Source organism: Oncorhynchus keta, chromosome 31, assembly GCF_023373465.1.
Source record: "Oncorhynchus keta strain PuntledgeMale-10-30-2019 chromosome 31, Oket_V2, whole genome shotgun sequence".
Classification (NCBI taxonomy): Eukaryota; Metazoa; Chordata; class Actinopteri; order Salmoniformes; family Salmonidae; genus Oncorhynchus; species Oncorhynchus keta.
The window spans coordinates 13,984,278-13,997,765 of record NC_068451.1 but is presented as its reverse complement, the minus strand read 5'-3'; the positions used below and the strand labels follow the sequence as shown (position 1 = coordinate 13,997,765).

At 45.5% G+C, this 13,488-nt stretch overlaps 1 protein-coding gene across 4 annotated transcripts; it reads left to right on the top strand.

The window, feature by feature from the left end:
- On the top strand, positions 1-12,629 carry LOC118364504 (dyslexia-associated protein KIAA0319 homolog). Of its 4 annotated transcripts, none has more exons than XM_052489641.1 (9): positions 1-414; positions 4,499-4,631; positions 5,027-5,232; positions 5,435-5,600; positions 5,712-5,860; positions 6,160-6,311; positions 6,444-6,582; positions 6,720-7,447; positions 12,581-12,629. In XM_052489641.1, the coding sequence occupies exons 1-8, from the start codon at positions 288-290 to the stop codon at positions 6,974-6,976; spliced, it is 1,329 nt and encodes a 442-aa protein (XP_052345601.1). In that variant the 5' UTR covers positions 1-287; the 3' UTR covers positions 6,977-7,447; positions 12,581-12,629. The 4 variants fall into 4 exon arrangements, with proteins under 4 accessions (XP_052345601.1, XP_052345599.1, XP_052345600.1 ...); XM_052489639.1 differs by having other exon boundaries at positions 5,435-5,860; positions 6,720-6,879; positions 7,116-7,447; XM_052489640.1 differs by lacking the exon at positions 12,581-12,629 and having other exon boundaries at positions 5,435-5,860; positions 6,720-6,879; positions 7,116-7,238; positions 7,348-7,447.
- Positions 12,630-13,488: the final 859 nt, after the last annotated feature.

Below are 13,488 nucleotides of genomic sequence, written 5' to 3'. Positions count from 1 at the left end.
GGCAGGCTAGTGGGGCTGGGATTTGCAACAGAAGGGGCTGAAAGCAGCCTGCCCAGTCCTTCCACTGGGGCGACTATCAACCAGGGGGCACCCCCCAGTGACAATCGCTTGTCTCTGTATAATCTGAAAATCCTGTAGAGCAAACGTTGCCCAGGGACACAGTGGAACTGGTAGCCCCCGTCGGCCCAGAGCCCCAAACTGGTACAGTCACAAACACAATGGTTTTTACAAGCATGAGCTGAAGTTTATTTCCTGGATTAATTAGAAAGGGCACACAGCAGTCACACATGTCTGACAGTCCTAATGGATGGAATATCTCTTATGTTACAGCGGCGAGAAGGAACCAGACCCCCAAAGCCGTCACCCTCCCAGTAACCCAGGTCGTGTCACTTTCAACCATCATCAACGGCAGCCGTATGTATGAAATAGTTGGCTTTGGATGGTGACTAACCTTACCATAATGTTACTATTTACTTTTAGAGTAGGCCTATTAAAGATAAATATATATCAGATGAATGATCAGTCACAGCTCTGATGTACCATAAAACAGACTGATATGAATACAAATACTACACACTGTGTGTGGTTAATGTAAAAGTGTATTTTCAAACTAATAGATGCTGCAAACCTAAACTTAAAAGCAAATGTTGTTAGTGCTTGTGTGTGTATGGTGATTGGCTACGTGTCTGGGTGCAAATGCATATGAGTAAATATGAATGACTCTAGACTTCTTCTGGCTGGGAGGGATATTGAAGAAGCGTTTGGATTTGGAGTTCTCCTCGTTTCATCTGGCTGGCTGCTCTCTTCTGTACTTTGTCGATAGACACCTTATCTTACGTACTTGCAGAGCCCCCATTCCATCTGGCTGGCTGTTGACTTCAGTCTGCTGCTTCCGAGGGCGGGTCGCAGCTTGAGGATCACTTTAGGCCTCTGCCGTTTGCTCCATTTCTTTTCCAGGTCCTTTCTTTTGATTAATAGATATTTTTCTTCCAATCTTTTCATTTCTTTCTTTGTTATGTTGTTCAGCTGCTTCTCTGTCAGTGGGAAGGAAATGTGGCCAGGCATCTGACAGGCACTGCCTTCCACATGCTGCACAGCACTCTGGGACAGGACTGGACACTGTGAGGCCTGCTGGGATAGCTTAGGACATGACACAGCCATCTGAGATGAGCCTAGACAACCAACCTTCCTCAGGATCATCCTGGTTTCATTGGGGTTGATGGGGTCAACAAGCAGGATGGACTAATATAGGACTTTAGCCTTTTGGGGCTTTGACGGGTGGTGCAGGTCACCAGTAGCACTGTGAGCGGCTTTTCCCTTTGAGCCAAGAGAGGGAGCTGTGACCAGGCTTTTCCCCTTGGAGACCAGCGATTTGACATGTAGGCCACTGTCACGTTGGACCCAGTGATTCTCCTCTGATTTGACATGTAGGCCACTGTCACGTTGGACCCAGTGATTCTCCTCTGATTTGACATGTAGGCCACTGTCACGTTGGACCCAGTGATTCTCCTCTGATTTGACATGTAGGCCACTGTCACGTTGGACCCAGTGATTCTCCTCTGATTTAGCATGTAGGCCACTGTCACGTTGGACCCAGTGATTCTCCTCTGATTTAGCATGTAGGCCACTGTCACGTTGGACCCAGTGATTCTCCTCTGATTTAGCATGTAGGCCACTGTCACGTTGGACCCAGTGATTCTCCTCTGATTTGACATGTAGGCCACTGTCACGTTGGACCCAGTGATTCTCCTCTGATTTGACATGTAGGCCACTGTCACGTTGGACCCAGTGATTCTCCTCTGATTTGACATGTAGGCCACTGTCACGTTGGACCCAGTGATTCTCCTCTGATTTGACATGTAGGCCACTGTCACGTTGGACCCAGTGATTCTCCTCTGATTTGACATGTAGGCCACTGTCACGTTGGACCCAGTGATTCTCCTCTGATTTGACATGTAGGCCACTGTCACGTTGGACCCAGTGATTCTCCTCTGATTTAGCATGTAGGCCACTGTCACGTTGGACCCAGTGATTCTCCTCTGATTTAGCATGTAGGCCACTGTCACGTTGGACCCTGTGATTCTCCTCTGATTTAGCATGTAGGCCACTGTCACGTTGGACCCAGTGATTCTCCTCTGATTTAGCATGTAGGCCACTGTCACGTTGGACCCAGTGATTCTCCTCTGATTTGACATGTAGGCCACTGTCACGTTGGACCCAGTGATTCTCCTCTGATTTGACATGTAGGCCACTGTCACGTTGGACCCAGTGATTCTCCTCTGATTTAGCATGTAGGCCACTGTCACGTTGGACCCAGTGATTCTCCTCTGATTTAGCATGTAGGCCACTGTCACGTTGGACCCAGTGATTCTCCTCTGATTTAGCATGTAGGCCACTGTCACGTTGGACCCAGTGATTCTCCTCTGATTTGACATGTAGGCCACTGTCACGTTGGACCCAGTGATTCTCCTCTGATTTGACATGTAGGCCACTGTCACGTTGGACCCAGTGATTCTCCTCTGATTTGACATGTAGGCCACTGTCACGTTGGACCCAGTGATTCTCCTCTGATTTGACATGTAGGCCACTGTCACGTTGGACCCAGTGATTCTCCTCTGATTTAGCATGTAGGCCACTGTCACGTTGGACCCAGTGATTCTCCTCTGATTTAGCATGTAGGCCACTGTCACGTTGGACCCAGTGATTCTCCTCTGATTTAGCATGTAGGCCACTGTCACGTTGGACCCAGTGATTCTCCTCTGATTTAGCATGTAGGCCACTGTCACGTTGGACCCAGTGATTCTCCTCTGATTTGACATGTAGGCCACTGTCACGTTGGACCCAGTGATTCTCCTCTGATTTGACATGTAGGCCACTGTCACGTTGGACCCAGTGATTCTCCTCTGATTTAGCATGTAGGCCACTGTCACGTTGGACCCAGTGATTCTCCTCTGATTTAGCATGTAGGCCACTGTCACGTTGGACCCAGTGATTCTCCTCTGATTTAGCATGTAGGCCACTGTCACGTTGGACCCAGTGATTCTCCTCTGATTTAGCATGTAGGCCACTGTCACGTTGGACCCAGTGATTCTCCTCTGATTTGACATGTAGGCCACTGTCACGTTGGACCCAGTGATTCTCCTCTGATTTGACATGTAGGCCACTGTCACGTTGGACCCAGTGATTCTCCTCTGATTTAGCATGTAGGCCACTGTCACGTTGGACCCAGTGATTCTCCTCTGACTTAGCATGTAGGCCACTGTCACGTTGGACCCAGTGATTCTCCTCTGATTTAGCATGTAGGCCACTGTCACGTTGGACCCAGTGATTCTCCTCTGATTTAGCATGTAGGCCACTGTCACGTTGGACCCAGTGATTCTCCTCTGATTTAGCATGTAGGCCACTGTCACGTTGGACCCAGTGATTCTCCTCTGATTTAGCATGTAGGCCACTGTCACGTTGGACCCAGTGATTCTCCTCTGATTTGACATGTAGGCCACTGTCACGTTGGACCCAGTGATTCTCCTCTGACTTAGATATATGAAATGTGGGGAAAATGCTGATTTCAGTTTACAAGCTGAATTTAAACTATTTCCATCGTGGCGTGTATATTCTACTTCTAAATGCCTTATAAATGAACAATTACTGTATTATTAAAAACAAAATAAACTGTCTGTTTCAGATATCATGTAATTGAATAGTTTGCATATAATACTATATAGCTGGGGTGGCAGGTAGCCTAGTGGTTAAGAGCGTTGGGCCAGTAACCGAATCCCAGAGCCGACTAGGTGAAAAATCTGTCGATGTGCCCTTGAGCAAGGCACTTAACCTTAGTTGTTCCTGTATTTCGCTCTGGATAAGAGTGTCTGCTAAATTACTCAAATGTAAATGTAAGACCATATTCATTCAATCGAGAAATGGTTTTTGCATCAGTGTGTTCTTTCTTTTCCAAGTTTGTAACAACCTCAATAAATAATTTGTTTTAGCTGTTGGGTTCATGTATTATCTTAATATTTATCATCATGACAGTCCCCCAAAATGAGAAATGGAAAGGAGAAATGTTCCCCTGTGGATGTTGAGATGCTGCTGGACATGGTGTTGATGAATCAGTAGAGGGGAGTCTTCCTCTTGTCACCAGAGCAGTAGTATCAGACAGATGAATGAACATTCAAGGAGTTTAGTCTAATATCAAAATACTGGACTAAGAGCAATTAGGGCATGCACACTCAAATGCTCCAACATTTATTGATGTGAAACAAAAACAGTGTTTCAATCGAGGATGAAGATCTGTTTTGGGTCGAAACAATGTCTTACTGCTGTATTTAAATAGCGTTAGCCCGTATGTAAATCTGTTGATGAATTTGAGTCCGCAGGTCCTATCCAATTATTTGACTGTGAATTCTATCAAGCACCCACCTAATGAGATATCATGTGCGTCCGTTTACAGAATAGATTTGGCCTATATTATGACTATCTTGTGTTTGATGGTCCCTCATAGAGAGTTCTGATGATGGAGTGATCATCAGCCATCACTGGGAGCAGGTTGGAGGTCCATCCATAGAGCTTGGAGCTTTCTCGGACACACAGATTCTCAACCTATCCAACCTTGCCCCTGGGGAGTACACGTTCAGGTATGGATAGGACCTCTGTGGCCTAAACTTAGGGTCCAAATCAAATTCATCCCAGTCAATTCAAGCCTGAAATTCAAATAGTGAAATAAATAAATAAATCAAATAGTTTGGGTATGCTGCTCTACCATGGAACAAAGGTCAGACTGCACTGATAGTTACAGTGCACGGTCTCTATTAATCATAGTTGGTGTTTAACTAACAATAATACAGGACCAAAGGTTTTCTGCCTTTAGATAGTTATATCTTCCCTATAAAAAACCTTAACTGACATTCTGTTTAAATGTAGCCTCATGGAAACGTGACATAGATACTGTGTAAGCCATTACCATCAATGTTTCCCCACCACCACAATACAAGCTACAAGAGTAGCTGGATTCATCTGGATTTTTTTCCAGGTTGACCATTACAGATTCTGCCGGGTTGTCAGACTCCTCCATGGCTACAGTGAAAGTCATTCAGTCAGTGGAGAATAACCAAATGCCCTACCCCAGCCATGTCACTCTCACCTCCAGCCCTGGCCTTGCTGCTACCCTGGCCCACAGGCAGGATGACCTTACTGCAGCTACCCCCTCTGCTAGTGCCTCTGTCACTCAGAAGACAGGTAAATGACATAAGGACAGTACGGTATTAAGATTATAACAGAGTATCAGATATGTTCTACAGCATTGGATTGTCCTCAGGCAGTTAACTTCAGGCATTACTTTACCTTAGTCCACCTAGTAGTAAACCCAAGGTAAAGCCAAGGGTATCAAAACATGAATAGGACATGTTTCAAAAATGACCTGTTTTGCTCTGTCCCATAGAGAACAAAAGCACCCCCATAGCTGAGGTCAAGGTGTCAAACGGAGCTCCTGTGGCTATAGTGGGTCCTAACAGGCAGCTGACCCTCCCAGTGACCAGCGTCACCTTGGACGGAAGCAGCAGCACTGATGACCACGCCGTCACCAGCTACCACTGGGACACCATCAGGTACCAACACTGTTCATATAGGTCAAAGGTTGAGTCCATAAAAGTCTATAAAGATATGAAGAACAAGCTGAAGAGCCTTCTTACAATGTCATTTTCTGTGCTGTTTTGTAGAGGTCCTCCAGGGTCAAGGACACAGGGTGTGGACAAGCCCATAGCCATAGTAACGAGCCTCAGAGCAGGCCGCTATACATTTAGTCTGACTGTGAGTGACCAGGAAGGGCTGAAAGACAGTGCCTTGCTCACAGTCAGGGTTCAAGAGGGTAAGAAAACACAGGTTGGCATTTATTGGGATGGCTCATGTACTGGAGGCAGCTCTGCAGAGTGGTCCCTAGCTGGCACAGACACAAAGTACTCAAATGTGATTTTAAACCTAACCTTAACCACACTGCTAACCCTAATGCCTAACCCTAACAATAATTCATGACAATAAACGTCAACCTACTAAGAAAACACACAATGCTTCAAACACAGCAAATCTGTTCAAAACAAGATGAGACATCACCCAGGCTGGTTGAACATGATGGTATTCATCTACAGCCTGTTGTCCATCCTCCCTCAGCCAGAAGCCTTCCACCTGTAGCACATGCCAGCGGCAGCCACACCCGAGCCATGCCCAACAACTCCCTGGTACTCAGAGGCTCAATGACGGATGGTGACCCAGCCACGGTGGACTTCCTCTGGGTCCGGGACAGTCAGAGCCCTGCTGCTGGGGTGAGTGAGAGGAGTCTTGATACTTAGGTGTACGGTAAATATAGTTTGAACTTGTAATATGCTGTTAGCTAAACTGGTAGGAAGTAGGAATTACTTTATGGTAGGAACTACTCTGTCCTGCTGTTCCCCCAGGAGGTGCTGTATGGTTCAGAGCAGCAGGCCTCCCTGTACCTGGCCAACTTGGTGGAGGGGACCTATCTGTTCCAGTTGCGTGTCACAGACACCCAGGGACGCAGCAGCACCGCCACAGCCACCATGGAAGTGCGGCCAGGTAGGTGTGTGTGTGTTCTCGGACTGTGTTTCCCCACGGACCATGACGAGCATTAGGAGGAAGAGCTGAACAGCACGTACAGCATATGTGTGTTCTGTCAGAGTGGGAATGTTCTCAGACAGTGTGTGTGTCCACAGACCCTGGTGGTCGTGAGGAGGTGGAGGTGGAGATGTTGGTTGCGCTGGCCCAGGTGAGTGTGTCACAGAAGGACACCGTGCTCAGACAGTTGGCCGCACTGCTCCACGTCCTGGACAATGGCATCCACCTAAGGGGCCTATGGGGACACTCAGATATCAGGTATTGCCCAATGCAGAAAATGCATACAAAGCACCCATCTTACCTTATCATACCATATTATATCAAAGCCTGTTACAATGTTATAACAACATTATAGACTATATCTGATTATAGTACATGAGAGATTAAATTTGACTAGATCTCATCACTTGGTGACTAAAGAAAGCTGTCTGTCTTTGTCCTCTGCCGTGGTGTATGCTGATCCCGTTTGTGTATTCATCCCACACCCCACACAGTGTGCTTGCTCTGCTGCTCGGGCTGTGGGACGTGTGACCCAATCACCATGGAGTGTGTCTGTGACCCCTTCTGGACAGAGAACCTCATTCGCCGGATCTTTGGCGATGGAGAGAGCAACTGTGGTGAGCTATGTTCATTCATCGGTCCTGAGAGGACGACATACTTGTTTGCCCCGTCTGCTGTGAGATACTACATTCACAGTGCCAGTCCTTTCTCTATTCTGTTTGGCAGAGTGGCAGGTTCTCTACTTCATCCTGTCCTTCTTCATGGTCATTGTCTTCATCGTGACAGTCACCTGGACGTGTGTCTACTGTGTCTACTGCTGCAAAAGGTGACCTTTCCTTTCTTGCTCAGACACACAACAATGTCCGATATAGATTTTGTTTCTGATTTTGTTTCTGATTCTGTTTGTTAAAGGCCCAATGCAGTAAAACATGTGATTTACTTTATATATAAATATATATTCACAGTGCCAGTCCTTTCTCTATTCTGTTTGGCAGAGTGGTGGGTTCTCTACTTCATCCTGTCCTTCTTCATATATATAAGTTTGGACACACCCACTCATTCAAGAGTTTTCTTTATTTTTTACTATTTCCTACATTGTAGAATAATAGTGAAGACATAAAAACTGTGAAAAAACACATATGGAATCATGTAGTAACTAAAAAAGTGTTAAACAAAGTAGCCATTCTTTGTCTTGATTACAGCTTTGCACACTCTCTGCATTTTCTCAACCAGCTTCACCTGGATTGCTTTTCAAACAGTCTTGAAGGAGTTCCCACATATGCTGAGCACTTGTTGGCTGCTTTTACTTCACTCTGCGGTCCAACTCATCCCAAACCATCTCAGTTTAGTTGAGGTCGGGTGATTGTGGAGGCCAGGTCATCTAATACAGCACTCCATCACTCTCCTTCTTGGTCAAATTGCCCTTACACAACCTGGGGGTGTGTTGAGTCATTGTCCTGTTGAAAAGCAAATGAAAGTCCCACTAAGTGCAAAGCAGATGGAATGGAGTATTGCTGCAGAATGCTGTGGTAGCCATGCTGGTTAGGTGTGCCTTGAATTAGAAATAAACCACAGACGGTATCCCCAGCAAAGCACCCCCACACCATCACACCTCCTCTTCCATGCTTCACGGTTGGAACCACACATGGGGAGATCATCCGTTCACCTACTCTGCGCCTCACAAAGACACAGCAGTTGGAACCAAAAATCACTAATTTGGACTCATCAGACACAAGGACAGATTTCCACCGATCTAATGTCCATTGCTTGTTTTTTTCATTTTTTATTTGTTTAACCTTTATTTAAAAGGTTCAAACTGCCTCAGTGCAGTGTGCAGCTGTGAGGAGGTGCTCTTATTCTCCATAGACTTTACAGTGTCCTAAAACTTTTTGTAATTAGTGCTACAGGATGCAAATTTCTGTTTGACAAAGCTGGCCTTTGCCTTCCTAACTGACTGTGTATATTGGTTCCTGACTTCCCTGAAAAGTTGCATATCGCAGGGGCTATTCGATGCTAATGCAGAACGCCACAGGTTGCTTTTCTGCTGGTCAAGGGCAGTCAAGTCTGGAGTGAACCAAGGGCTATATCTGTTCTTAGTTCTACATTTTTTGAATGGGGCATGCTTATTTAAGGTGGTGAGGAAAGCACTTTTAAAGAGCAACCAGGCATCCTCTACTGAAGGGATGAGGTCAATATCCTTCCAGGATACCCGGGCCAGGTCGATTCGAAAGGCCTGGTTGCTGAAGTGTTTTAGTGAGCGTTTGACAGTGATGAGGGAGGGTCGTTTGACCATGGACCCATTACGGACGCAGGCAATGAGGCAGTGATCGCTGAGATCCTGATTGAAGATGGCATAGTTGTATTTAGAGGGCAAGTTGGTCAGGATGATATCTAAGAGGGTGCCCATGGTTACGGATTTAGGGTTGTACCTGGTAGGTTCCTTGATCATTTGCGTGAGATTGAGATAGCTTAGATTGTAGGATGGCTGGGGTGTTAAGCATATCCCAGTTTAGGTCACCTAACAGTACGAACTCTGAAGATAGATGGGGGCAATCAATTCACATATGGTGTCCAGAGCACAGCCGGGGGCTGAGGGGAGTCTATAACAAGCGGCAACAGTGAGAGACTTGTTTCTGGAAAGGTGGATTTTTAAAAGTAGAAGCTCGAATTGTTTGGGCACAGACCTGGATAGTTTGACAGCCCTCTGCAGGCTATCTCTGCAGTAGATTACAACTCCGCCCCCTTTGGCAGTTTGATCTTGTCAGAAAATGTTGTAGTTGGGCATGGAAATTTCAGGATTTTTGGTGGCCTTCCTGAGCCAGGATTCAGACACGGCTAGGACATCAGGGTTGGCGGAGTGTGCTAAAGCAGCGAATAAAACAAACTTAGGGAGGAGGCTTCTGATGTTAACATGCTTGAAACCAAGGCTTTTACGGTTACAGAAGGCAACAAATGAGAGCACCTGGAGAATGGGAGTGGTGCTTGGGGCTGCAGGACCTGGGTTAACCTTTACATCACCAGAGGAACAGAGGAGGGGTAGGATAAAGGTACGGCTAAAGGCTATAAGAACTGGTCATCCAGTGCATTCAGAACACAGAGTGAAAGGAGCAGATGGAGGTAAGTACAGTGAAGGTAAGCCTCGGCATTGAGTGACAATGAGAGAGGTTTTGTCTCTAGAGGCATCAGTTAAGCCAGGTGAGGTAACTGCATGTGTGGGGGGTGGGACGAAAGGGCTATCTAAGGCATATTCGGTAGGGCTGGGGGCTCTACAGTGAAATAAGACAATAATCACTAACCAAAACAGCAATAGACAAGGTATATTGACATTAGGGAGAGGCATGTGTAGCCGAGTGATCATAGGGCCCAATGCGTAGCAATAGGTGAGTCAGGGAGCCGATTCAGTAGTCGCTACTACTCTAGGCGAGCTGGAGACACGGCGATTTAGACAGCTAGCGGGCCGGGGCTAGCAGATGGGCCTTCGGTGATGTCGCAATGGAAGAGCTCGTTGAAACCACCTTGGACAATTACATCGGCAGACCAGTCGTGATGGATTGGCGGGTCTCCGTGTTGGCAGTAAAGGGTCCAGGCCAATTGGCATAAGAGGTATTGTAGCTCAAGAATTAGCTGGTGGATCTCTTCGGCAAGCCGGGAGATGGGCCTAGCTCGAGGCTAGCTCAAGGCTAACTGGTGCTTGCTTTGGGACAGAGACGTTAGCCAGGAGTAGCCACTCGGATTGCAGCTAGCTAGCTGCGATGATCCGGTGTAAAGGTTCAGAGCATGCGGTAGAAATCCGGAGATCTGGTAGAGAAAAAGCAGTCTGATATGCTCTGGGTTGATATCGCACTGTGCAGACTGGCAGGTATTGAGCGAGCTGAGGCTGGCTGTTGTCCGAGTTAACTGTGAAGCAGTGGCTAACAGTGGCAGTGGCTAACTGACTACTAGCTAGTAGCTAGTTAGCTGGCTAACTTCTGATGGGGGTTCCGGTTCTAAAGTATAAAAATAGCAGATCCGTACCACATTGGGTGAGGCGGGTTGCAGGAGAGTATATTCAGTCCGTAGATGGAAAGTGAGATTAAAATATATGCTAAGTATATACAAGAGAAAATGAGGAAAATGATATAAAACTATATTTACACGGGACAAGACAAAACACAAGCCCGACTGCTACACCATCTTAGAAAATCAAGGTGTGTCTAATACCATGTTTCTTGGCCCAAGCAAGTCTCTCTTTCTTATTGGTGTCCTTTAGTAGTGGTTTCTTTGCAGCAGTTCGATTCATGCAGTCTCCTCTGAACAGCTGATGTTGAGAGGTGTCTGTTACTTGAACTCTGTGAAGCATTTATTTGGGCTGCAATTTCTGAGGCTGGTAACTCTAATGAACTTATCCTCTGCAGCAGAGGTAACTCTGGGTCTTCCTTTCCTGTGGTGTTCCTCATGAGAGCCAGTTTCATCAAACCACTTGATGGTTTTTGTGACTGCACTTGAAGAAACTTTAAAAGTTCTTGAAATTTTCCAGATTGACCTAATGTCTTAAAGTATTTTTTTTTTTTTTTACCTTTAACTCTTTGCTTATTTGAGCTGTTCTTGCCATAATATGGACTTGGTCTTTTACCATATATGGCTGTCTTCTGTATACCACCCCTACCTTGTCACAACTGATTGGCTCAAACGCATTAAGAAGGAAAGAAATTCCACAAACTAACTTTGAACAAGGCACACCTGTTAATTGAAATGCATTCCAAGTGACTACCTCATGAAGCTGGTTCAGAGAATGCCAAGAGTGTGCAAAGCTGTCATCAAGGCAAAGGGTGGCTACTTTGAAGAATCTCAAATATATTTAGATTTATATTGATATTGAATATTGAGATTTTTGGTTCCAACTGCTGTGTCTTTGTGAGGCGCAGAGTAGGTGAACGGATGATCTCCGCATGTGTGGTTCCCACCGTGAAACATAGAGGAGGTGTGATGGTGTTGGGGTGCTTTGCTAGGGATACTGTCTGTGATTTATTTATAAATCAAGGCACACTTAACCAGCATGGCTACCACAGAATTCTGCAGCGATACGCCATTCCATCTGGTTTGCACTTAGTGGGACTATCATTTGTTTTTCAACAGGACAATGACCCAAAACACCTTCAGGCTGTGTAAGGGCTATTTGACCAAGAAGGAGTGATGGAGTGCTGCATCAGATGACCTGGCCTCCACAATCACCCGACCTCAACCAAATTGAGAAGGTTTGGGATGAGTTGGACCGCAGAGTGAAAGTAAAAGCAGCCAACAAGTGCTCAGCATATGTGAAGCTGGTTGAGGTGAAGCTGGTTGAGAGAATGCCGAGAGTGTGCAAAGCTGTAATCAAGGCAAAGAGTGGCTACTTTGAAGAATCTCAAATTGAAAATACATTTTGATTTGTTTAACACTTTTTTGGTTACTACATGATTCCATGTGTTTTTTCATAGTGTTGATGTCTTCACTATTATTCTACAATGTAGAAAATAGTAAAAAATAAAAAAAATCCTGGAATGAGTAGGCGTGTCCAAACTTTTGACTGGTACTGTATATATACAGTATATCCACACTGAGGTTGGAATAATACTGTGAAATTGTGAAAATGATGATGCTGCCATTTTAGTATAAGAGCTGTATGAAAAGACCACATTTTGGTTGGATGGGGTTTCGGCCTGCCTGGTGACATCACCTGATGGTACATTAGTTAATAGACTAATAAGAAAGAGAGCTCCAAACCTCTCTGCCAATAACAGCGAGTTTTCCGTTTTCTCCTCCCCAGTTAGAAAATCTTGCTTGAGAAATGGCTATTAGCTAAGAAACTATTTTTGTATATTTTAAACTATTTGAATTGAAAACAATCACAGGAAGGTATTTGTTACCCGGAAATGATTTGATATTGATTTTTTTTTTTAAAGGCTGCATTTGAACTTTAATAGAAATGTGTTTTGTTTAGGAGGAGGCGCACTAAGGTTGGGAAGAAAACCAAGTACACTATACTGGACAACATGGACGAACAGGAGAAAATGGAGCTGAGGCCCAAATACAGTAAGTGTCTTATATTTCATTCAACACATTTCAAACATTTCCTGCCATGATCTACCTGCCATGATCTACCTGGTCTGTTCCCTTCTCAGACATCAAACACAGGAGCACGGAGCACAACTCCAGCCTCATGATGTCCGAGTCAGAGCTCAACAGTGACCAGGACACCGTCTTCAGTCGAGACCGACCGGTCCGGAGCAGAAACCGGACCAATGCTCAGGCTTCTCCCAACGGGAACACCTACAGATGAGCAGGAACGCACAGAACTGGGGTGGTTATTGTACAACATGAGTGAAACCCAATCTTGGGATTATGGCCGGGGTGCACAGCTCGAGTGCCATAGTGTCTGCTTGTTTTTGGTCTTGTCTTCTATTCAAATACTGGTTTCGACCAGATGTGTACTTTCTATGACAACTCAGCACCAGGGAGATGTGAAAATCCAAGGGCTGTAGGATAGTAGAGTTGGGCATCCCTGGATTCTGGGAACTAACAGTAGCATTAACTTTACATGCATACAGACAGTTTGAATAATTTGACACTAAGGATGAAGGTGCTCTTTGTGAGGAGGTTCTGTGGCCTCACATACTTCTACAGATTGGTGAATGTACATACAACTACCCATTATGCATACTAGTCTACCGACTACTACTGACCTTTAACTTTGCCTTGTTATCCAATGTTTTTTTACTGTCATTATTTTGTAGGAAATGGAGACAAGCCCAACCCTGGTTGTGAGCATCTGACGCCTCTCCTGTAAATGTTTTGACAAATTGGATTTGTCAAAATGGCTAGATGGAAAAGTCTAAATTCTTATGTTTA